The sequence below is a fragment of the Aquila chrysaetos genome, chromosome 23 (assembly GCF_900496995.4).
Source record: "Aquila chrysaetos chrysaetos chromosome 23, bAquChr1.4, whole genome shotgun sequence".
Lineage (NCBI taxonomy): Eukaryota > Metazoa > Chordata > Aves > Accipitriformes > Accipitridae > Aquila > Aquila chrysaetos.
The window spans coordinates 19973837-20000946 of NC_044026.1; the positions used below are offsets into that span (position 1 = coordinate 19973837).

General features: G+C 36.6%; 1 protein-coding gene across 9 annotated transcripts in view; it reads right to left on the bottom strand.

Annotated features, from left to right (window-relative positions):
* Nucleotides 1-47: 47 nt before the first annotated feature.
* AP1S2 (adaptor related protein complex 1 subunit sigma 2) overlaps nucleotides 48-27110 on the bottom strand; it is a 33027-nt gene continuing 5964 nt past the window's right edge. For 2 of the 9 annotated variants that reach the window (XM_029999246.2, XM_029999247.2), the window contains exons 3-6: nucleotides 23954-24062; nucleotides 22863-23000; nucleotides 2938-2946; nucleotides 48-2083 (exon numbers count right to left, since the gene is read on the bottom strand). In XM_029999246.2, coding sequence (XP_029855106.1) covers nucleotides 2036-2083; nucleotides 2938-2946; nucleotides 22863-23000; nucleotides 23954-24062 — 304 coding nt within the window. In that variant the 3' untranslated portion in view covers nucleotides 48-2035. Of the gene's footprint in view, nucleotides 2084-2937; nucleotides 2947-4438; nucleotides 5804-14331; nucleotides 14427-22446; nucleotides 22479-22862; nucleotides 23001-23953; nucleotides 24063-27110 lie in introns of those variants that run through there. The other 7 variants (XR_003921225.2, XM_029999251.2, XR_003921226.2 and 4 more) reach the window with 7 other exon arrangements.

A 27110-nucleotide genomic window follows, 5' to 3' on the forward strand; every position in this document is an offset into this window, starting at 1 on the left:
CTTTCCTCTGCAAACACCAGAACTAATTACATATAAACACACAGCAATGGTGTAAAAACAGACATTTATTACAACTAAACCAATGTGACAGACAGAGGTCAAATAGTTTATTTGTCACAATCACAACAAAGCTTAATCCAGCCAAGCACATACAAGTGACAGTGTAAACTTTAAAAACATGTTTAATACATACAAAATTGCTTCGGGTTTGAATTAAGGTAATTTTACCACTTCAATCTTGCACACAGGGTCAATTCTGCTACCACTTTATCCTCATCTATCCCTGCACATCGTGCACTGGGGAGATAGGAACCACTCCTTCCATGTGCCCTAGGATGAAAGTGCTCTCTAGCAATCTGGCACATTTAAATCCCAGAAGGGGCCTAAGCAGACAAACTCTAACCCAGCAAGTTGCCCAGCCCCAGCCTGGCACAGCCACAGAAGCACACAGACCTGCCCCAGCCGGCCCTTCTGCTGCCACGAGCATTTATACCAGGATCTGGATCAGGGGACCTGCAAGTGTCAACGCTGAGCCTTTCCCAGTGGGTTAAATTTAACCTAGATGGCATCAAGCCCACAGTCTAGCTCTCCAGATGGCTGTGTAAATGCTTACGCTAGCAGTGCACGACTGCTTCCAGCAACAACGCCAAAGCTAAGTTTTGTGAAAACGTGGCACGACTTACTCAAGTGAACAAGCCAAAGCACTGACTCCTGGGGCGAGGTGACTGGGGACAAGGGAAGGGAACAGCCTCCCCTCCTCAGGGACCGTGCAGGCACCCAGCAGAACTTGGCTACTCCAAAGTGTGGCACTACTCCTCAAAAGCACACACAAATTGAACTTCCTCAAGTGAAACGGGTTTAGCTTATAATTACTGAAAGTCCGCTAGAAGTGTCAAAATATTCCTTGATACCACTTTACGTGATTTGCAGTGAATCTACTATAGAAATCTAATATTTAAAAGCTCTCACTGCAAATTAGTTAGTTCAACTGTACATCACGCAGGAGTTTCATAAGGGATGTGTCACATATTAAATGTAAGTCAAGAAAAGCAGATAAAATTACATTGACACTTAGTGTGGGGGTTTTTAAAGGTACCTATACACCCATTAAAGCATAACTATAAGACACCAATAAATAAAAATTAATTTGTAGAGTTTGAAAGAAAATAATAAAAAGTCCCTTTTGTAAAGCTCCTTCTTTCCCATCTTCAGAAGTACCCAATTTTCCTTATGCACCTCTCTATGCAGTCAGAAAGCCTACCTCCTTTCTTGTGTTTATGTTCAGAGCAAACCAATATCAAACCTGAAAATAGTTTCCTTGTTTGAATTTTTTTCTTTTTTTTTTTTTTAAACTACATGCATTCCCTTTTTAGGATAGTAACTTGCACAGTTTTTCCCAAGGTAGCTACACTTAAATACACCTTCATTTCTAATGAGTTTATCAGTTTGCAGTTTCTTTGCAAAAAGCAGTATCACCTTAACAGTTCTTACCAGTTTGATATGCAGATCCTAACAGGATTCTTTGGTATAATGACAAATTCAGTAGTAAACAGGTATTTCCAATCTTTATGCATCAACTGAAATAAGCAGAATTATCATCACAAGTGGTGACTAAAATGTAGATGAACAAAAGTCTTTGGTTGCATGAACACAATTTCTACACCATAACATTTGGAGTTGTCCATGTAGTCTCTTTTCATTTAGATATGCTATGTCATCATGATACATTTATTTCCTGAAGTCAAGTTTGCTTATAAAAAACAGTACACTTAAAGTCAAATGCAATTTTCATATAAATGCAGTGAAGGGAGACACTGAGTCAATTCAAATCTAATTCCCTTTCATTTATGATTTTTGGACTTTAGTTTCTTGTTCCCTTTTCAAAGGAGCATTTTTCTTGTAGGCCTGAATGAAGCAGCTTAGCAAAACAGTAATACTGACAAACAGCATCTTACACCATTAGCTAAACATTACAATGAAGGCAGTGAACATTTACAGTATGAAACACTGAGATGTCATCAGCTGAAGCGAAGATTTATGTCAATCCAATTTCTTCAAGTACACTACGTGGGGTCTCTGCTTCCTATGGAGGGAAAATTTGAGACAGTGGTAAATGGACCCTGTGCTTCTATTGAACAGTACCATACATGCGTTAGTATGAAAGATGCTTAATTAAAAAAGAAAAGCTGAAAGACATGAAAATATTAAAGTACTGCAGTTTGCAAACATGGTATTAGCTGCACTTTTCAAAGAGCTGTTAATTAGCTTGTCATGGTTCACAGGAATAGCTGGCAGATTTTATTGCCCTTAAGCGTAATAAAAATAAAGCAATTCAGATGTACCAGCAGGGAACAAATCACAACCCAGTAACAGAGATATGAATTGGGGAGGGATGGGGAAGCATCTTGAAATGGAGTCAGTGATTTTTGTGGTGAACTGTTTCATGGGTCTCAAAAATCTGTTAGGGAAGAATGAATAAATCAATGAATGAAATGACTGATGCAACTAAGATACAGTATCCCTTAAGCTCTTCATAAAGGGCCTAGATTTTTTACACTAGTCCCATGCTTAGTTCATAAAACCAGGCCAAGGTATCTTGGTACACCTGGTGTCAATAAATTGACCCCTACAGAAGTGGAGGAATTGCCAGGATTGGAATTGTATTATTCCACACCAGGCAGAAAGTTTTAGGTTAATTCTAATCTTAAAAAGCTTTGTTTAGATTCAGAGCAAGTTGTTTAATACAAAATTCCAAAGGGTTATCATCAGTTTTGTATTTGTTATTCCTATAGCATCTGAAAAGAAACAGTAGTTTAATTAGAAACATTAGGCTGTCCTTTTCCATAATTATTAACAATATCACAGTAAATAAAAAGGGATACTGTGTCCTTAAGGAAACATAAACAGCTTTAGTATCCAGAGTACAAATAAACTTACTTTAGCATCCTAAAACAAGACATGTCATGAAGCAGAAAAAAAGGCAGATAATAGTTAAGGCAGCAAACAAGTTATTTTTCAACTGCTTTCTAAATATTTACTAGAAAAAAATTGTCAGTAAAATACATAATTAAATGCCTTGAATCTTGCAACTAACACCACAGCATTGTCTCTATCAACCTTGACTATGTAGCACAAAATGATCAAGCTTACAATCCTCATTCAGTTCATGTATCAGGTGATTTAGTACTGAAGGAACAAAATATGATATTTTAAAGGCAACTTCATTTGAAAGTCAGTCAGTGCTTGCTTGGAACAGGCCACCTCTGAGCACTTCAAGATGGCTTCCAAAATCCAGCAGCAAGTAAGAAATTGCAAGAAAAAGGCAAGTTAAAACTGGAAACAAGATACTCAGTGTATTTTATTTATATATATATACACATATACACACACACACATTTTATAGTGAGTTTTTTCTCACTGATAGGATATTTAAATATTCTTAGAACTGCAGTGACCTTGATAAAGCCAGACAGGATGGCAGAATTAAAGATTTGTGTGTATTTTAACACAAATGCCCCAAAAGGAGACACTGATTGAAGAAAAGTCTATGTAGCATTTTTAATACAACCTGTTGTATTTATATTCCAAATTACTTTGTTGCATTCGTTTAAGAGGAGATGCGTCTCCCTTATCCACCAACTTAAAGCATTTTACTCAAAAAAAAAAAAAAATCCTACATTAACTATAGCAACAGGACTCAGTATTCTAACAGAATATAAATTCTCAAGCATTTCAGGGTCTTGAAAATATTTGTAATAAAACAATTTTTCACAGTTTTAAATTGATTAGACAGCAGTGGACACTTACAGTTACTCAGTGGTGAAACAGGATATTTACTAAATTACCTGAAAAAAAGTTGCTCAATAGCTATGAAGAAACACAGTGCACTGCTGATACTATCTTCATAGCAGTTTAGTATTATTGTCTCCACTGCCAATTCAAAGTTGTATGCTATTTTCAGCAGACATATACTTAAATAAAGATTAAATTTCTTCAAGTAAATCAAGGTCATTGGCTAACAATGAATTTAAAGCAATGTATTTCAAGGACATTGGCTACTTGTCCACAGATACCTCACCAGTAAAACTCAGAAAGATTTTAAGTTTTTAATACTACAGCAGTAACCTTCAGGCAGACATGCCTTCTTATGTGCACATCTACAATATAATCTCAAAAGGAACACCTAAAGGCTAACGTCTTTTGCTAGAGGAATAATTTTATCAATGATGACTTTTAAGGAAAAATAGAATGAATTATACTATGTTTTGTTCACATTGTTTGTTTTAGGAAGTGTCAAACATTTCATCCAATTGTTATGGAAAACATTCTGCAGTATTATACACTACCTGCAGCTCAGAATCACCCAAGGCAAACAATGCAAATTTGAAATATATCACAACACAGATGAGGAAAAAAAGTCATTCACATGAGACAAAAGTGCATGCAATACTTTTATTTCAAACATGCCAGGAAAGCTAATTCATTACCTAGTCATTTAGAAGCAAGCAGCTGTATACAGATAACAAGAAAAACAGCATCTCATTACAGCTCAATGCACAGCATTTTAAGCCAACAGGCATGAAATAATGCAGGCTAAAGCAGCATTAACCAGACAGTCAAACACATTGTTAATGTCTTACACAAAAAAAGGCAAACTTGGAAATGGAAAACCTCTCTTATGATCTTGTTTTCTAAGATTTCAGAATGCTGCAAATCCAATCCAAATCTTTTGTCTAATCCCCTAAATCTCCCATTTCTATGTCAGTTTAACATTTGACAGGTAGTGCATTACCACATATAGTACGTGGAGCTAGCTGTTTGTGGTTAATCTCAGTAACCACCTCCTTGCTAACTACATTTAAACCATTTTAAAAAACAGCATTGGTTTTAGGTTACAAATTATTCTCTTCTACTAGACAAACAGAGGATGTAATACATGTCCTCTCACTCTGACCACACTTTATAATTAAAAGGTACTTATCATATTCATCCTCATGGCAGCTCTCTGACATACAAGGTAGTCTGCACTTAAAACTGGAAATGCCAAGTGAAGGACACATATTTCAAGTATGCTGTTAATGGACTTAAAAAAATCTTTCCAAGCCTAACCATTTCAAATGTTTTGAACATTTAAATACAAATGTTGTAACTTTAGATTTACTTAAGTTGTTCTCTTTGTCCTAATCAATTCTGCCTTCCTCCTCTTTGTAAGGTAAGTAACACTATCGTGCCAGTCTCAGAAAAGGATACTGGTATGTGCATCTTTAAGACGCAAGGTCTGTGTAGAACTGTGTGTAACATCATTTAATACTTGTGTGTATCCACATTTCACATACTACTCCTCCTTCACTAGTTTCTCTGTAAATATTAACTTCATCTAGAGGTTTTAAGTGTGTGTTTAGATACCACCACAACTTATTTGAAAGATAAACACAGGTCAAGTAATGTTACAGTATAGTTGTTGCAGTATATAGATGTTTAGCTCAGAAAATTCCACAGAATTTTTAAGCATAAGACTTCAAGCTTAGACACAATAAAAAAGTTAAACCATATGCCAACAAGCACAAGTTTTGTTGAAATGAGACATGTGAAGAGACAACACTGTAAAACAGAGGGGGGGAGAGGAAAGTACAACAGTAGAGAATGGTTGTGGTATTCTATTAGATTCAAGATGACTGGATTCACCAAGCTGATGATAATGTTCTGTCATGAGTAAGTCACAGGTCTATCTCCTCTGAAATTCTGCATGCATGATGAATGAAGCCATTTAGTACACTGGGACATTAAAGTATTCATGACGTGGCTACAAAAGAAATGTACATATTCTTATACATAATAGAAAGGTGGACAGATATGCAAGAAAACAAAGATTATCTCACTATTGTATCTCTGACATGAAAAGGACATTTGATACAGAAATACAATATTCTATTTTTGACTACTGTAGACCTTGGGGGGGGGGAGGTGTGCAAGGAGAGCCATCATTTTACCCCACCCCCCCCCCATACTTGCATGCTGGCTCCAACAACATACAGGACAACCTCACACCATAATTACTGTATTATGTAAGCTCAGAGTTTCTTCTCAGCCAAAAATTGTTTGAAGCTGAGATACTGTTCCAGAGATGGACCACCCTATATATTTGCTCCATTTTAGCCTCTTCAGTAGACATTGACTATTGGCTACTGTCAGAGACAGGGCACTGGGCTAAGTGAACTTTTGGCATCACCTACCATATCTGCTCTGATAAGCACATGCTGGTAACAGACCTCTAGAACATAGTGGTGAGCAGCACCATGCCAGGGCTGTACAGCAGCAGCATTACTTGTAACAAAAATTATCTATCAGAGTGCCTATTTAAAGAACAGTAGGTATCTGAGACGCCTCTCACAGTAGGCAAAGTTTTCTTTGCTTTTGGATTATGCCACTGAACTCAATACTCTCTTATATTACTAGCATGAACATTAGTATACAATCCATTGAAAGATGAGTTAGAAAGCAAGCAATACTCAGTTTTTTGTATTAAATTCAGTGCCATGAAGACAGATGAGGACATTTTTAATGGAGTAATAGCAATTTAGGAGTATCAGCCCCACATATGCCCGTTCCACATCATCTGGGAGGGGGAAAAAAAAAAACAAAAAACCCACGCACAAAACACAACTCTCTGCATATCGGTTACCATCTTTTGTGATGTGCCAATTAAAACCTTCCATCTATTTTAGTATCCTACCCCCCAAAATTATACAAATCCTACAACAGAACTGAGACTTCTAAACCTAACAATTTCCTCTGTGCCATCTCAGTTTATTCACACGTTCAAGCTTGTAAATTTTTAAATTCTAATCTCCAATTACAAAAAAGCACAACAAAAATATCCTAGAAGCTTTACAGGATTTATACTGCTTTTCAGTACCAGTACTCTGAACGTTATTCTGTAGTAGTTAAAATTATTCTGAACAAGCCAACTACAAATCCAGTAGTTATCAAACTAACAGCAGCTATAGCTCAGTGGCAGTTGCAAATAAGTTGTATGAAGTCTGCTGTGATTTTTGGTAGAATTCAAAAGAATTTGGTATATAATAGAGAATTACAAATGTGAATTTTAACTCTCAAAACCTCTCTTACTGCTTAACTCAAATGCCAGCCTACATTAAAAAAAAATGCTGAGGCATATTCCTAACTGGAAAAGGAATTGCATGATGGTGGTATATGTACTAACCCCAAGGAGTAGAAGCTTTGACTAAAAAGAAAATACTAACTCTAGAACTTCTGGAGCCTCCACAGACAAAAAATTCCCAGAGAAGTACTTATGGAAAACTTCTGCTTTACGTAACACTGCTGGCATGATACAGATTCATGAAGACAACTGAAAAACAGGCATATTTTGTTACAATCTCAAATGCCCAATTTTTACAGTTCTGTATTTTCAGTTTTTACCTGGACATATAGGTACACATGTGACTGTGATTCTCCTTCTCCTTGAAAAACAAAGTCATGTCTTCCAGTGTTTCACCCTTGGAAACCTGGAGCCATCAAAGTTGGTGTCTTCGCTGAAATGCCTGTCAAATCTCATAACAGATTTCTCCTTAATTTTACAACAGCTCTCTGGACGGAAAGGAGAGCGAGAGCAGCTCATTTTCTAGCACTCTTATGAGGTCGATTACCATTGACTGTTGCTGTGTTCAAAGATTATCCCAGGCTGCACACATTCTTTTGCACACTCTTTGGCCTGGAAGCGCTGACCATGTTCCCTTTTACAAAACTGGTATCAACAAATAAGGACATGGAAGTGTTAATTTCATTTTTATCCACTTGTTACCTGTCAGTACTTTCCAAACTTCTACTCTCCCACATACTCCCAGGGTATTCCCCACCCTGTTCTTATTTTCAATGGTTTATAACTTGAGGAATTAACTGTCTTTGATGTGAAAATCCTGGTACACAAAATCAGATGATTGACTCAAATTACTGTTATGGGATTAGTGTCTCATCTTGACAGAAATTTATTATCTACTGATAAAGCAAGATAGATTGCCAGATAACAATAGGAAGAAAGCAGTTATTTTGCTCCTGCCAGCTTTTTAGCTTACAGAACATGTAAACACCCCCTGCAACTAGACTAGCAATAAACTGACATTGCAGAGGTAAATCTAAAAGATTAAATGGAACACAACAGTAACCAAGATATGAAGTGATAACAGCAATATTGTGAGATGGGAAACACTACAGTTTCAGTGAAACCTCTGTACCGCACTGAGGACATCCAAGACCATCACATACAGAGGGTCTGGCACTGTGAGCAGCCTGACAACAGAAAGGAAAATAAAGTTTTGACAAATTATTTGTCATCACAGAACTACAGTATCTCACAAGCTCCAACTATGATTTGTTAAATTTTTTACTGCGTTCCCTGCCACATTGTCTCCAGAGCAGTTACCCTGCTGGTCTGAATACCAGAAAAAGACAATTTGGGGGAGAGGACTGATATCAACTTCCACAATCAGTATCTAGACTATCTTGCCTTCCTTCTGTGGGACTCTGCAGACCTCAGACAACACCTGAGCCTGTGAAGCATGTCCTTAAGATCGCTAGCTACCTGGATCTAATGAGTTTATAAATGAGTTGATATAGCAGCTAGGGAAAGAGGCAATGGTATCCTTACAGCACAATACAATGGCAAACTAACATGAAATACTACCTCTGAAAAATCATCACTTATTTAAAAATTTGCATGTAGATTGTTTATCTGACTTTAACACATAGGTCTTAGATCCTAGTTTTGCCAAAGCAGTAATAGCTCTACAATACAAGCTGCACACTGCAATTCCACAATGTTTTAAAGTTACTAGAATCCATCTTTTTCAAACTGACATCTGTGTTTACAACTCATTTTAAAAAGCTAATAATACTCTCTTAAATTGTCAGCCTGAGTCATCAGAGATTTGTAAATTAGAAAAATGGTAGAGCTGATTTGAGTCAACAGAACTATTTAGCTAGCCCAACCCAACTGACATTTTTCTCAGTCAACTCTGTCATGACCCAACCTAATTAAAAATCATAATCAAACTAAAGTTACAAGGGACTTCATTTAATCCAGTCCCCCAAACAGCATACCTGTAACATTCCTGAGAGATATTTCATCTGTTAAAGGCATCCAATGATGGAAACCTTTTAATGCCCCCCCCAGGCTATCTACTTCAATGCTTCATTATCATCACCACTGGAAAATTTGCCTAACATCTACTTTGAAATTTTCTTGCTCCAACTTAAGCTATTTTATGTCTGTAGCGGACAAGAAAACAGTCTCTTTCCTCAGGCAAGAGAGAAACAAGAAGTGATTTATGCCTACACCAAACTGACTCAAGTTCAGTGTTCTGGAGCGCTGCCATTTACTGACATCACACAGCAGTGACATGGACTTCATGAATACTTGGCATACCTCTTTTTCAGGGGAAGTTTGCTTAGGTTTTTGTTTTAACCTCTTTCCCATCAAAACCAGCACAAAACCTATGAAGGCAAGCCATGTTAAACTGCAGACAAAAATTACAACTGCTACCTTTTGATAAACACTTGGCTTTTTTTTTCGCCCAGCATCTAAACAAACCCTAAGCTACAACAGAGAAGAGGTAGGACCATGGAGTGCACAGCAGTTTGGGAACAATTATACAGAAAAAGGCTATGGGGAAAAGAGAAGAGGAATGAGAGTTTGTTTAGAAACATGAAGTTCTTACAGTAGGAAGAGATTAACATTTAACAAGCTCTTATTTAGCAATGCTTCAGAAGCAATTACTTTTACATCCTACTTCCAAATCTTTATTAGGAAGTATTTCCAATGAAAGGCTGGGTATTGGGTCTGGCTGAGATGCAGTTAATTCTCCCCATAGCAGCCCTCGTAGTGCTGTGCTCTGCATTGGTAGCCAGAAAGGTGTTGATAACACACCAGTGTTTTGGCTACTGCTGAGCAGCACTGGCACAGCATCAAGGCTGTCTCTCCAACATTTTCGCTGCCCTCAACGGCAGGCTGGGGCTGGGCAAGATCTTGGGAGGGGACATAGCCAGGACAGCTGACCTAAACTAACCAAACAGATATTCCATACCATATGACGTCAGCTCAGCTATAAAAGCTAAGTAAAGGGAGACAGAAGGGGGGCATTTTCATCTTCTGGAGCAACCACTACACATGCTGAAGCCCTGCTTACCAGGAAATGGCCAGACATCACCTGCTGATGGGAAGTAGAGAATAACATCATTTGTTTTCCTTTGCTTTCATGCACATGACCTTTGCTTTCACTTTATTAAACTGTCCTTATCTTGACCCATGAGCCTTTTGTTATGTTTTCTCTCCCCTATCCAGCTGAGGGGGGAGTGATAGAGCAGCTTTTGTGGGCACCTGGCACCCAGCCAGGGTCAACCTACCACAGGTTGCTTTAGGAAATTGCTGCTGTTCACTTGCCTTTTCAGGAATTTCAAAATAGTAGAGTATCTGTTTCCCAATCTTTGGTTAGCTAACTATTCAGAAACTCCAATTACACAGTTATTGGGAAAATTCTACTTTACTTTCAAAGGAGAGCAAAGGGTTTTCTCAGAGAGCCTAGAAACACCCATGAGGTCTTGAACACATTCAAACACAAATATTAACTATGATGCTGTTTGAAACCAAAGAACAATCCTACAATGCCAACTCCAAGTCAAGACCTTGTCTGCAGCTTCCTATACAGAGAGGACAAAAAAAGAAATCTTCAAGATTGGTGCAAATTAGTCAACACAATACTCAACTAGAGTCTGAAACAGCAACAGTTGTCATGCAAGCGTTGTTCAGCAAAACATCCTAGCATATGCACACACTTCAGCTCTAAAACATCACCTCAACAGACAAGAGCAGAAGGATATGACATAAGATCAGCAGTGGCCTGCCTGCCTCCCTGTCAAAAGCAGAAGTTAAAATATCAGTGGAAACTTCATGTACTGTAACCAGATAATAGTGGGTGCTTTCTGCTTCTTAGTTGCTATTCTGATCTGCTGGATCAGAGGTGATAATCGCTCCAGGACGCAGTGCTTTATACCTGCCAATCCGTTGTTAAGCAGTGAGCTATGAAGAATTGACAGTCTAATCTTTAAGGGTAAGGATGGTTCTAAGCATCCACTGTAGGGTCTACTTCCCCACCACAAAAACACAAATGCTATAAGCAAATACTACCACTGAACACTTTTGTATTGTGAAGCTAGAGCCAAGATTATTACAAATCACCGAGTTCTCTATCACATAATCCCACAGTGTCTGTATGTTTGGCAGTTTGCCAAACTACACACATAAGGATTCATTAGTGTTTTCTTCCATTTTCTTCCAGCACTGCAGCTACAGGTTTGCATTACCTATTTCCCTTTGCTTAAGGAACTGTTTCTTAAGCTGCAGGGCTGTATCTCTGAAGGGATGACCAGAATATACTGCTGTAAGAAGCCATGTCACATCCAATATCATTCAGCTTCCATGGCAATGGCATTTAAGCATTCCTCTTCCTTCCTGTTCCTGCAGCACTTTGCCTTCTTATAGTTGTTTAGACGAATGTTTGCAGGGCCAAGTTGTAAACACGGAAAAGAAAAGCTGCTGACTATGTTTTTAAAGATGAGCAATTTAAATTGGATCTGTTTAAATGCATCTGAACTCCAGTTCTAGAATGGTCATATAAATAGTTTCTCCGGCACAAAGGAAAGAGGCAGGGAAAGGACAACTGAAAACTCCATAAGCCAATACTGCTGCTGAAGCTCCCTGCCACTCGTATGACTCAGGCCAACAGCAGGGGTGCACCATAAGACAGGTAAATTAGAACTTACGTAACTATCCTAGCTGACTTGCATGTTCACAGCAGACATGAATCAAGCCAAGATACATGGGGAACACTGGCTTTTTAAAACACTTAGATACACTAGGAATTGTTAAAAATAAAACAAAATTTAAGTTACACTATTAGCTTTAGCAAAAGTCCCAGCTGCCACCAAAAGCAGCTGCCTTTTACTTCCCTTTTCAATGCCACTGCTTTCTTCCTCCTGGCACTTCCCTCATGCTCCCCTGTGTATTCTCAGATTTTACCTAACAAGATAGGAGCCACATAATCACAGGGCAAGTGGATCAACACAAGTGCCACCACAAAGGTAGCAGCAGGAATGGATCTGTCCTTCTCAACAAGAGTCACCGTCAGCATGGTTTTAGGTGATGAGGAAACCGACCCCTGACTCAAGACCATGACTTCACCACCTGTAAACTCCTCTTGATACAAAGCATATGTTTATTCAGTAGAACTTGAGTGTACAATAAAAAGATTTCACCCTGTCTAGTTGTATACCACTTAGGTTTTTCAACATTATACAAGGCTTACCTTAAATTTAACCAAATTCTGTATGGAATAGACTACTGAATATGTGGCTTATTACACCTGCCATACAGCACCTGTAGAACTCACCCCCCTAGTTTACAAGCAAATCTCTCTGAAACAGCCCTCAAAAAACCAAATTCTACTCATTTAAGTGCTTTTTTTATGCTTGATAGAGTAACACAGATTAAGTAATTTGAAGCTGTATAACCTATTAGTTAAATATCAGGTTAATCCAAGCACAGAAGCTGTATGAGTCAAACTCCTCCCCTTGCCCAAAGATAACCTTCTTTACCTCAGGAGATCTTTCTTTACCACAGATCATCTTCATTCCAATATACCATCTGCAGTTCCTTCCTGCAGGAAAACTATCCCCATCTCTTATGTGCAACCATTTATCTGTCCCTCTCCAGTCGCCCCAGCAGATGCCATCCCCTTGTCTCCATATTCTGTGGAATCATGACAATCATGCAAATTAAGTTCTGTACACAGCAACTATTGCTTCACTCCTTCCAAGGAAGGGTACAGGCCAGGAATAAGCATCCCATGAGCATGTGAAAATGCCACTGTGTTTAAATTCATGGGGACAAAGCACATTTCTTCAACTAAAACTGTGCCCATACATAGAATTCATCAGGGACATACTGTAGACAAGTAAACCAGAGTCTCACAGAATTCTCTAACCCTGAGCTTACATGTTCCAGAATTGGTCTTTGTAGCCATCTAAGACAACAAAAAAGATTAAGACTCCTAAGTAAAAGCTCTATGCTTAGCATAGGTCCCAAACAATATAAATACTTTTTAAAGTTTTAATCACAAGGAAACTTTTATAATCACAGTATTAATAGTAACCTCACCATGAGAATCATACTCTTCGTACATGAACTTGTTATGATGAAGAGGAGAGAAAAAGCAATAAACATGGGGAAAAAACTGTGGAAAAAATCAAGCTTGAGCATTTAGGTTTTCTTATTCTTGTTTTAGAATATGTCCAAACTAATATAAAAAAATTCTATTTTGAACAAATTACTTGTTGGCTGCCCTAATTCTACAGGTCTAATACACAAGCAGGCTATTAGCTATTCCCCACTCCCCAACACAGATCAACAGCTGTACCATATACTAGGTAACTTTCAAATGGTAAAAAAGCCCATACACCAACAATGAATTTGATTTTGAACACGTTACAAAATATTTTTGTCTATTATAATAATTTTCTTTTGTCTGGAAACTAAATCCTGATATTTATAAAGCTGCATATGAAATTAGATCTATTACTGCAGTTCCACATTACAAAAGCCAATTTGTTTACTGAACTACTTGTTTATCATGATATCAAGTAAGCAGTGGACTAAAGTTTTCTCCAGCAAATCATTTTCATGTGCATTTTAAACTTGCCTTATGTAAAATAAAATCTTACCTTTATTAGTAGGACTGTCACAATGTTTTCCATTTATGCTTTGGACAAAAATATGTTGCAATGCACTATATATGCAAATAAGCTTTGTTCTGTCATGCAGCATCCGGCACTTGATATACAGTCAATTGCAGCAGCACCCAGTCTTTTTAGGGCCCATTTTCTTTGCACAGCAGGTGTAAACAGCTCATTTTCCAGTAAATACACATTTACACAGGTTGATTGTAAGTAAACAAAGCCAAACATCTGTTTAGTTATTAGTTTTGGTATCCATTTCTCTAACTTGCATTATCCCACTTAATTATCAACACCAAAGAAAGCCAGTAGAAGTCAGACACTTCAAGTTGATGCGGTTAGTACAAAAAAGGAAAATAAAAAGGAACACTCAAAGCACTCTTCAAAGACCATCATGCAAGTGTTGCAGAAAGTTAAGCCCATCACCCATTTTGTGTTTACCCTTGCAAGGACTTAATTACACGTGCAGCAGTCTTTGCATAGCACCCATTTAATCCATGCCACCAAAATGGTAAACTTGGTAGTTACCAATCATTTAGATGGGGGTCAAACGGGCTAATGCCTTAGATTGCTCTTAATCATAAGATATCCTCAGACAAACCTCCCCAGTCTTCATTCTGGCTCTACAAACACAAAATCAAGCAGCAGTGAAAATATAATACCAACTACTTAAAAACAAAAAAAAAAAACCCAAAAAACCAAAAAAACCCACAAAAACAACCCCAACATCTGCCCAATTATTTACAGCTTATTTCCATTTAAAACAAGAGTTAGAAAATATTCTAAACTATATACAAAAGTAAATTCAGTTATTTCACTCAAATGTGTTTCAGCTATTGTTCTTAAGTTAATACAACTTTATTAGGTCCTACTAAAAGTCCACTGCTAAGAAAGCAAACAACAGAAATGCATCAGTAAAAAACACCTGTTCAAAGACCTCAAGTAGATGCATTAAAAAACCTCTTAAGTTTATTTTTCATTTCTTAACAAGATAAAGGATATTAGTACCTTAAGAAAATAAGTTTGAGAGCTGTTTAAAAAGCTTCACCTGTGCTTGAAGGAGTATTAATTGAAAGATTTTTTTTTTTAAAAAGAGAACTTAAGAACAATTTTTCATTATTATAACAGATTGAGAGCATAATAGAATAGGATGCTACCAAATTTACATATAGTTAATTCAGTGACTAAGTTTCACACAGTATTATTAGTAACATTGATATTAAAGTAAGGCTTGTTCCATGAAAGGAAACAAGAGTTTCATTCAACTTATCTACCTACCATCCCTGAAGTAATTTAAACAATTTAATTCAAAAGCTATGTAATCGTATTTACTATTAAGTCATCATTATTACTTGCTGAGCTGTATGTGATAAGCCAGTCACCTTCATGTGGTAATGCTTGGTGCAAACGTTGAACATTTTCACTTTAAATAATCTGTTAATCAAACATACTTAGATTTCTCAAAGAATTGTGAACAGTAGGTCTTCTCAAACTTCTTTTTTTGCCTTTTTAAAATCAAATTCTCAGCATAAGATTTTAAAATAGATACACTTTTAATGCATCTTGATATCCAGCACCAGAACTACTACTGTTGCTAGACAGCTTGGCAACAAAAAACATAGCTTCTCCCTTAAAAATAATAAATAAAAGCTCCAAAACACATACCAGCAATGTTCCTGACATCTGTACAACACACAGATAAGACCACAAAGAAATGAGAATCTAAAAACCCAACACAATGGGATGTATCCTGGGGGCGTTCATATTCTTTTCACCTACTGTTCTGTGGCACTCTAAAACCATCTTCACAGGTAGTGAGAGTTTTAGGAAAGGGTAGTAGCACTGCAACATGACACATCATCTCAGACAACTGTCAGACACCAGAGTAAAAATGGAATTTTCTCCTCACTATCTCAAGGTCCAAACATTAACATTGCTCTTTTCAGCATTCTGCCAGATTCAGGGAACACGTTCTATTAAAATGCAGATTAATGTGCTCATTCAGAAAGAGCATCTAATTTTGAAGATAAGATTCTCCCTACTGTCAAGCAGTCCTCTGCAATTGTTTGTTGAATGTACTATGTTTATTGACCAAAAGCACACAACTAAGCTTCTGAAAACAGCTATGGCATATGCAGCAGTGCTAAAATTTTCATTGTATCACCCTGACACAGTGCTTCCACAGACAGCAACAGAATATCTCTGGAGAAAAATCTATCAGTTTAGTGTACAGATAATAAACATACCCTTAATAGAATTAGAATCTATAAGGAGTGCGGTGTACTGTTAATATACCCTCAACAGTTCTACAAGAATTGCTTATATCAATGAATGATCAACTTCGTAGGTAGTTTTGTGAAGTGGATGTTGTGAATTCCAATACTGATCCAACATCAGAGAGGGTACTGAGTAGTTACCAGACAGCAAGGACTTCACTTACACTAGTTTGTCTTACTTATAATTGAAACTTCCTAGTGTTTTGATTTGCAAAGCTGACTGAATGATACTTATATGGAAGACTCTTCCTCACAACTTGCTGAGTCTTAACTTCTCATCAGCATTTTGATTTCTTTAATAGAATAAGACTACTCACATCTTGTATGCATACACACTAAACAAAACAGGAAAAAAGGAGAATATTATAGAGACAGATTTACTAAAATGGTATTTTAAAGGTCTGAACAAAAGCTCCTCAGGTGAGAAGTACACTGCTTTATCATTTTCAATTCATAAAGCCAAGGACAGATTAAGATTTGACAACATGTTTCTGGAAAGACAACTGGATTTCTGAAGCATTTAGAAATCACAGCCTGCAAATCTGTAAGTCCTAAGCATCATAACACATCCAGAAAAGCAAGAAGCTTCACAAGGAACATTAAGATGCTGAACTGCATTCTTCCAAAAATAATCAGAAGACTCACATACAGACCAGTAAAATACTTAAGTTACCAGAAAATAAGCAGTGTGAGAATGGGAAGGGCATGAAGTATGGCATGGTAACTTCTTGGATGCTCAATGCTACTTTTTTTTTTAAATCTGAAAAGGTTAACTTCCCCTCCCCCCGTTCCTACTTGGGAATAAAACAGAGATGCAGGTTCTACTATTAATTTTCTGGACTAATTCTAGTACTTTAAACAGAAGAGTATGATTTGGTACATATTTGCAGGAAAGCCTACTCCACCACACAAGGAGGACAGTTCAAAAGTATCTATTAAAAATATGGAAACAGCTTTGATAAAGGGTTACAGACCTGTCTGCTACTATTAAATTTACAACTAGTTGTCTTTAGAGGTTCATTCCAAAGAGAAGTGATGTACCTATGATTACTGATTACATGCATTCTTACAGTTCATTCCATCTAAAGTCCAGCTGAATTTATATTAGGTATTTATGAAGCTATGGTGACTTAGAAAACTGTTGGCAGGTTTTATCAACAATTTTATAAACTCAATAGTCTATAGTACAGTCAATGACATGCAAGATAGCCATAAACATATATATATGAAGTCAGAAATGCAGTTCTATATAGATTTTAATTTACTTTTTACTTGAACAGAATGCTACAAAGAGCAATTAACACAAAACATACACAAAGAATAGATGATAGCATGACAAGGCTTGGAACTTTAACTGACACATTTGGAAACACCATGCTCCCACAGTTCCACACAATCAAACACTTTGTAACTTTAGTATCTCCTTGCTCTCCATCCTGTGATCACCGAATTGAAGCAGCAGTGTAGTTTTTATGAGAATAACCTATATCAAAACTGAACAGCAAATTAACAAATTTTCCTAAGAAGAGATGCAAGTAAATTTTTCCAAAGTGAAGCATACTATATATACAATGTTACAGAGCACCACTGTAGTCAAGCATATATACAAGGCCTACTTCATTCAAAAAAATAACCATCTGTTCAACTGATGTGGGAAAATGAACACAAAAGCAACTGACCTCTTCACTTAAGCACAGTATGCTTTATCTTGGTTTTCAGTAATATGTTTTGTGACAAACTATGGCAGTCTAAGAATAAGCAATTCGACTTTTTATTCCCAAGACTGGAGGTAAAAAAAAAAAAAACCAACAATCTCTCACACTCAAAGTATCTTACAAAAAGCCTTTTCCACATGCATGCATTTTCTCACCTACTACTTAAGAAGCACCTACATTTTGAACAGCACAATTAAGAAAGCATGCAATACCTCAAAGAGTAATTAAATTGAATGCACATTCCCAAACTGGACTTATTTATTCTGCTTATGTATAGATTTTACCCATCGTATAAAACCAGAAATAGTTTCATTCCAGGTTCTTAAGTAACATCTAGAACCAATACCATAAACAAGCTCACTTTGTGATCAAAGTATCAGAGTCAATACCTTCAATATAAATGGGCAAGGCATACACTTCATACTTAAACCAAAAGATCAAACAAGCTAACTGCATTATAACCTCTTTCCTGCTACATATCCAACATCCTTCAGGGACTGGAGTCTGAAATGCATTTTACAAAAGTGTCAGCTACCAAAACACTACACAACTTACTGTACCTTCTACAAGTTGGGAGGGATTCCAATCCACAAAGATCATAGCTATTTCCTAATTCTTAAATAATGAACTAACAACATATTCCTTTCTCATTCACGGTAACTCTCATAGCTCCCCATACATACCTTCTAAAATCATTACCTGTGCCTAAAATGAAGAACATACATGTGTTAAGAACTGCAGTCTTAAACTGACCAACCAAGCTGACTACCTGAAACCAAGCCAGAAGTTACACATGAAGAACAGACAGCAGTGAAGGCAGTCAGATCTCCATTACAATAAAGATTTCATTATTCATTCTTGTTTCACGTTGAGAGGAATACAGGTATAGCCAAGGCAAATAATGTCACTGCCAACTTCAGAAGGCAGTCTATTTCAGTAGTCTACATTTAAGAGCTAACAAGTGAAAACTGAATTAATTGCATTAATTATGGTAAGTTCCTCAGGAGACTAGAATGAAACAGGTGCTTACAAAGGCTGTTTCCTAAACCAGACAACAACCCTTATACTCCCACCCACTCCAGGCTTAAGTATCAGGTATTTTCTTTTGTCATTGCTAATGCTAACACTGCTTTATTTTGCCATATCTCAAGGACAACCTAATACCATCTTGACACTACTACACATCCCTTCAAACCTACCGTTTCCAATTAGCACATTTCATCTCCATGAAGAAAATTTTCATGGCATACACAGGAAACTCACCAAGTTTTAATTTCCAAAGATGCTCATTCTAAAACTAAAAGGTTAAATCTACATAGCGACCCTAAGCATCTAGTGCACATCAGCTGACACTAACAATTTAAGCACCCTTCTGGATATAGGATGAAGTGAAGGCTTGAGATAGCAAGGGAAATAAGGTGAACTGATAGCATATCTATTATTCTTCATGTGGAAGGACTAGTAAATACAACCTGAGGCCAAACTGCAAGAGCCTAAGAAAAAACATTCACATAGCTTTTAGATTTTTGATCATTACTAAAATAGTGATGGAAACAAACAAGTGTGATTTACTAATAGATCCACTGTCCTTTTTATTGAGATACCGCTTAAAAAATGTATTTTATTTTTTTTTAAGTATTTTTGGTGCTCTGGAATCAACTATTAAAAGAATACATACACACCCAGAAAAGAATAGTGGTGAACAAAATGGGGATAATTTCCAAAATACTTCTATAAAAATTATGTAGAATGAGTAACAAAAGGAATTTTCACTCAAAGCCAATGTTTAGGAACTTTCTTCTACTTCAAATGAAGATGAGCAAAGTCTGTATAGATTTGCTTGGTTTAGATATTAGAATTATTAACTCCTTGATTTTAGTGTTTCAGCACAGTAAATGACTATGAACTTCCAAGCACCATTCTGAATTACTTGGACCATCAAATAAAAACACAGCAGTTAGACTTAAGTGAAAAAAAATCAGATCCTCTCTTTTGCACAGAACATTTTCTTGCTAGGTTCATGCATTAAAAAAATCTAAGTACTATGAAATCATGCACAGGATTATCTTTTAGCTGTTCCACACACCACATGTATACAAGTCATGCAACAACATAATGCATCTGCCAATTTTCTTCTCTCAGCATAATTAAGTTGTTCACACAAGAAAAAAAACACCTTTTCAGAAATGCATGCCTTTGTAATCACTAGTTAAGTATTTAAAATTTCTATAGCAAACAAGATCTAAAATTATCAAACAAGACACATAACAGCATTCTTCTGAACAGAAATATTTCTAGCAATAGATTTACAAGGAAGCATGGAAGCACTGGAATAATTAGTTTTTACTACCATTCATATGGATAACATAGCTAATATTGACAACTGACTATTGGTAAGTTAAAGTGGTAATAAATGGGGGGGGTAAGGGAATGAATATTTGAGCTGAGCACATTACTGAAGAGCTAACAAGAAAATGAAGGTGGAAAAGGCTTCAAGGGTTAGTAGGTTTCAGGCACTCTAGCAGTTAGTAAGGGGACAGCACAGCAAGATCTTAATGACAAACTGAAGCAGGTGCTCAGAAACAGAAGTACATCCTGGAAAACTGCCACAGAAAATACAAGGCAAGGCTATTAAGAACTAATTCACTATTCAGCAATCTATCCCTCTGCATATTTTTTTAACATCATGCAAATAGCCACTTAATGTATTTGTAATGATTTTCCTTTGTATAAGTATTCTGTACAGCTTTTAATCTTTAAGGTGCTTCATACATTAATGTATGTAGCATTACTAATTAATAATGTTGTATATTCAAGACTGATTACTAATTTTTAAATTAGGCAATATAAGCATTCAGGGCCAAATAAAAGTCCTTTTGTTGCATATAATTAGAATCTGACATGGTCAAAAACAGACACACAACCACGCTGCTAGAAATGGTTTGCATTTGGAATCAAACCACATTTCATTCCAGTAGCTTTGAAGTATTCTAGGAAGCAAAAATTAACTGAAAGTACCAAAGAGTCTTCAGTTGTGACAAACTATTATTTTAACAACCCTCTTCACACTCAGCATGCACATAGCAGCGGTTGATACAAAAAACAAACCTCTGCAGAAAGAGTCCAACTTTATTGGAAGCTCTATTTAAATACAAAGTCAGACTTTTACGGGTTTTATAAACTAAAACATATAGATATATGGAGTAGTTTCATACTTGATCAACAGTCAATATAATACAACTAAGAATGAAAAACATAAAAATAAAATATAAGACTACAGTGGTGCTGTGGTAAACTGTTACATTCCAATTTAATCAGAAAATATTTAATAAACCTTGACATAACAAAATCTCAGAGATAGGGAAAGGAAGGGTAATCAGAGTAAAGCTGTCAGGGCAAGGGAAAAGTCTCCCATTGAAAAAGCGATACGTCCTTTTGCGTAAGATTTTTAACTTGAAATTATATTAAGTGTAAAAAGACAATGCTAATTGCTTGGATAGAAAAATCAGTAATTAATTCCTAGAGGTAGAATGCATTTTTGCTATAGAAGAACCCTAAGAAAATGATGAAAATAAAATTCAAAACCAGTGAGAATGAGAAAAAATACAGTAATTCTATTTTACATATCATTAACTGTGCATCTGCAGGAAACAGACTGGAATGGATAACTAACCTGTTATATCTGTTTTAATATAAAGAAGAGCAAGAAATTTTAAGAGAGTAAGGGTATCTCCCCCCCTGCCCTTTGTAAACTGCAACAGGACTTCTGGTTAAGATTAATTCCTTCTAAGAGTAAAGAAGGGCTCAACAAAAACTGCATCAGAACACAAGCAGTAAACAAGTGCATGTATTTCCTTCCTAGAAAAATAGGGTAGCAAATCTGTGTGTAATGGCTGACCTTTTTCATAACACTAACTAGCTATTGACAGACAAGAACTTTAATGTGCTGTGGATTTGCCTGTACTCTGAAAGGATTACAAACACAGCTAGAAGGGTAAAGGACATTATGTGTTTCCCCATCCTACTAATACCATGTTCAACAAAAAAAGAGTACCAAGTGGAACACAGAATGGTTATATGAGAATTAAGCAATTATCTCGCAGGACAAAATAACAAATTGAAGGTTCACACGAGGGGAAAAAAAAAACCAGAGAAGCTTACATTTATATAGAATCTTACCCGTGAACCTGAGTACATTTAAAAAAATTAAGGTTCATCACCCCTGTTAAACCACATGTTCCACTGACTTGCACACAACACTGATGATTCCCCCAGCACACCAGAATTCTGTGACTTCCATTTAGACATTCAAGGACCTTAACACTGACCTCAAGACTACAGCAGTTCAGTAAAACACCACAAAAAAACAGCATAGGATGGAGAAACATGGGGAAATGATACCAAGTTTTTCTATACCATTGGACCCCTTCCCTTCAAATGTTTTCCAAAGAAAAATGGTAGAGATGCAATCTGTCTTCGAAGTTAGTAATGAACAAAAAAAGCATTCAAAGTGAAAAAACAAATGTTCTTATACTTCATTTTGTTATGTTTCTATGGCACTACTATTACTGCTTTATCAACTGAAAAGACAGAAATGTTCCAGAGTAAGCAACCTATAGCAGAAAGGCAGGTCTTTAGAATAAGAACTATACCTGAATGAGCCTCAAAGAAGAGAGTCTAGCTTCTGGATTTCAGCAATGAAACAGTAAAGAAGTGAACATGCATCAGGTATGACAAAAAACTAATGGTTGATTAATAAAAAGAAGAAATGAAAGACAAACAAAACTAAGTTAAAGCAGCATGAACTATCATTATCTAGGTATACACATAAAACAGCCACTTGCATTTCTAGCAAAACGTAAAAATCACAGTAGGTTACAACATGAACATGCCAAACAAAATGAAAAGAACAGATAACGTCACCATATAGCACAATTAGGACAACTAACTAGAAACTACATGCTAAGCATGCTAAAAAGCACTTTCTACAAGCTTAGAGAAACAGGAGCTTTTTCGAATCACAGCCTACCATGCTGATACTTTGGCCAGAGAAGCTGAATTTGCTTACCTCCTGTAAGAGATCTGCCTGTTCAATGGCTTTGAGAACATTTTTCTTGGAAGTCTCTTGAACTTCCCCTCCTAAAAGGAACTCATCCAGAATGAAATAGGCTTTTTCAAAATTGAAGATGATATCGAGTTCACATACCTAAAAAAAAAAAACCATCAAGAATTATTGCAGAGTGGGAGGATACTATCTATTGAGGTATATCCTCTCACAAAACTTAACTTGTTCAGAGCTTCACCAAACTTCACCAAATCAAGATGTTAGCCTCAGGCTATAACCTTTTAAGAAATGGGGCAACAACAACAAAAAAAAAAAAATCAAGTCCTTTGAGAAAAAAAAATGATTGGAAAAATTTTTTTTGCTTGAGTTTAAAAACAGTTACAGCAACCTCTTTGAAAAATGTTTTCATATTTAAAAAGGGTTCAATTCACTACCATCAGTATGATGTGGTTCTTCATAAAACACAAGAATATCCTCATAAAAGCTCTCTTCTTGCCTGCAGTATCCAAAGGCAGATCATGCAATCTTAACAGAAAAATGTGAAAACACAATCTCAAATTTCTTATTCATCCTGTGCATTTCCTAGTCAGAAGGACTAGGAAGGCAGAAGGACGAGCAGCAGTTTTTCTAAGAGTGCTAACGTACATTACTACAGTTTGCGTTTGCTACCTGGGTAAGCAGATCTCTGTCTTTCCTTACCACTCCTGCTAGTTCACAACCAACTGCCTCCTTTGGAAGCAGATGCAAGAAGTGCTCACACAATAGAGCAGTGCCAGGGAGAAGAAAAGCTGGGTGCCTAGACAGAAAGCTATGGATAAGATTTTATCTGACCAAGTGAGACCACTATGAAATGAAACAAATACAGGCAATTAACACCAGAATACTAACAGTTGTTCTCCCAAATTAATAATTTTTTAACAGTTATATAGGCAACCATCAGTTTAGTTTGGCTACGGAAGCAACATAAAATGTCTTCGATGCACCTTTTCAACAGCTAATTGATGGTGTTTTTTTAAAGTGCTGCGGGCATTCAAACAAAATGACATAATGTAAAGAGACTATGAACCTATAAAAAATAAAAAAAAATTACTTACACTGCCAAAATACTTGTCAAGAAGTTCTACATAACGATGAATTATTTCCAGAGTTATTAGTTCATTGTCCTGATCTTCAATAGCACAGCAGAAATAGAGGCTTGCGTATCTGTAATAACAACATAATCCTGATGTTAACATAAGGACATGAGCAAAATGAATGCACTTGAGATGTATTACATTCTCAGTAGTCCTTCATACGCAAGTTTAGCATACTATTACTCTAAATCAGCCATGCAAGTTCTACCAAAGAATGGCTGAAAAACCAGCAGACATACACATGTACAAAAGGGATCTGCCTCGAGTCAAGCAGGACTTCAGTCTTTACCATCCTTTAGCTGACAGAATTAAATTAGCCTAAGAGGTGGCTGGAAAAGGAAATGTATTTGATTGTTTGGCCTCCTGGCAGAGTTCTGGGGCAAGGTATTTTCTCTACTATCCGTAATATCCAGACACTACTATACTAATCAACACATTCAATCTTAAATTTTTATCAAAGAAGCTACACACAGCAATATTAAAAAACTATAGAAAATGCCTTGGGAAAGATAAATTGAATTAGTAATGAGGATTTGGTCTTTATAGTGAATTTAACAAATGCCCCCCAAACTCCAAAACTAACACTAACACCACATAACCCAACTGCTATTAAGTCAACAACTCAATCACTACCAACTGTCCCAGTATTAGACTAATGAGAAGCCATCAGCTAGTTTCTAGCAATCCACTTCCACCTTGGAAGACAGGGAATTCTTTACTTCAGATATGATCTTGAGTTCCACTTTAACAAAAAGACCATCCAATTCTACTGTGACCTACCATACACTTGTTCAAGTCATGTTTAAAAAAGCTGATACAAAAACAAAACAGGAATGAAAGCTAAAAAACCCATTTAGTCTTTTCTAAAGTGCCAAAACCATATGCCATACAGACACCCATGGCACAAATAAGATTTCAAGTAACACCTGTTGTAACTGGTAATTTACATGAACCAGAAACAGCTTTTGTCTGCCTGTTTAGAGAGGACAACTGGCCACATTAAGCACTCTGAGTAGCCAGCCCTATTGAAAAACAAGTCATTCAGATGTGAATGCCAAGTTTAAGATGCATATTTGTTTCCCATGCACAGAAACACATACATCTTTTAAACATTACGCATATTTTATCAGCTAGGACTTTGTAAGCCCACAAAGAATCTGTCAAGGTTTTTGGCTCTAAGTCCTGCAAAAAAAAAGTTGCATTTTGTAGTATGTTCAAATTTGTCTCCCAGCCACTCACCTAGCATCATTCATGACCTGAAAGTCCCCCCACTCTGCTCTAGCTGAGTCAGATTCCTATGGCTTCATCATGAACAACTAATCAGAGTAACTCTTGAGTAAAAGTTTTAAACTAATATAAAAAAATTACTGCCTACAGCTTCTTTCCATCCTACCACAAAACACGATGTGAAAGAGAGGAAGACACCTCCACTGAAGCACTTAAAACTTTAATTCCCTTGCTCTTTCATCTCTTCACCATGGTGACTTCTCAGCTCATCAGAAGTCCTATCTGAGCACTGTTCTTTTGATTTTACACTGTTGTGTTTGTGCCTCACTAATTTTTCAAGGACATTTACAGTCCTTGTAGTAGCTTGCAAGATTCAATCTGTATAAGGCATCTTTTAGACAAAGCTATTTTTAAAAGTATTGGAAAGTGATACTATAAAGAAAAATCATTCCTACTGAGGAATTTATAAGTCAAACTCCATATTATTGTATTCCATTGCAGGAGAAAAAGAGCTTTGGCACATTAGTTGACATTTACACTAATTACCAGCACTCAGGCCAAATCCATCTAAACAAAGCTTTCTTCATATTCAGATGAGCAGCACTGATTATGATGAAGTGTAGTTAAACTGTTCCCTTACAGTGCTGAAACCCAAGTTGAATCACATACCAGCAGACCTCATCAAATCAAATTTGACTCAAATATTTGAAATTTATCCACATGGGACAGTCCTTTTGTGCTTCCCTATTACTTAAGAGTCTCTTTTGATGCACAGAATTATTTTATGCAAATACCCACAAAAAGGGGGGGGGGGGGGGCAGAACTACCTAACAAAGTATTTTCCCACAAAGTGGTCTGCTCTGTGTCCTCATTTAAAAGAAAATATAACATACTTTCGTAAGACTTTATTTGGCAGCTAGTGAGTAGACTACACATTCAAGCTCTGCCAACTGCAGTTTTGGAGAAAGAATACCAAGAAACAAAAACTACTCAGTGGGCATCTTGACACAAAATGGAGGCCTGGGTATCTATCATTATATGCAGAGAATATTTTTCAAAGTATTTTTTAAGTAGCAACTGTGACTAATGGGTTACTACTCAGCAAAAGAAAACAAATGCAGATTCAATAAGCCTACACGGCAAATAGTGGAAGAGTATAAACAAGTCAGCCAGCATTGCAAAGGGCATGAGCATACTACAAAGGTATACCTTTCTTCAGACACAAATTCTCAAAGGCAATATTTTATTGTTGGTTTGGTTTTTTTTCTCTGCAGGCCAGGGCTCCAGAAAAAAGCATCTACATATAGTCTACAGCAGATAAACTAGAGGTTTTGCCAAATGTAGAAGCTTACATGGAGACTGTCCATACAAAGACGAGTAGATTACTGTACTCGCGCTGAAAAAGATTTCTGCCCTGCAGAAGCCTTGTCTCTTCCTAATGAGCCTGACAGAACCCTTTCATATGCATCCAATGAAAAGGCAAATCCTGACAGTAAAGTATGCCACATCACACAACAGCAAATGTAGTGCAGTCTGTAAGAAACATTCTGCCCTTTTTACTCCTATTGCAATTGTGGCGTTTTGGTTTTTTTTTTTCCTCAGCAGGTATTATTAGCAGAATCTTCAGACCCAACTCAGCTGCTCACACTCACTTAGGGAAATATTTTACAATAAACATTCTCCACTTGTCAGAAAGGGGACCAAGTGCAGAGAGACCAAAATCAGTTTGGAAAAAGTCACCTAAAAACATAGAATGAAAGAACAGAAAGGAAACACAAGAGATATAAATACTTACACAAATTCCTGCTTTCAGATAGATGGCCTTAGGGGTTTTTGTGCTAGCAAACAAATTCATGAACCTCCCCCTCAGTAACTGCACCAGTTCAGTAGT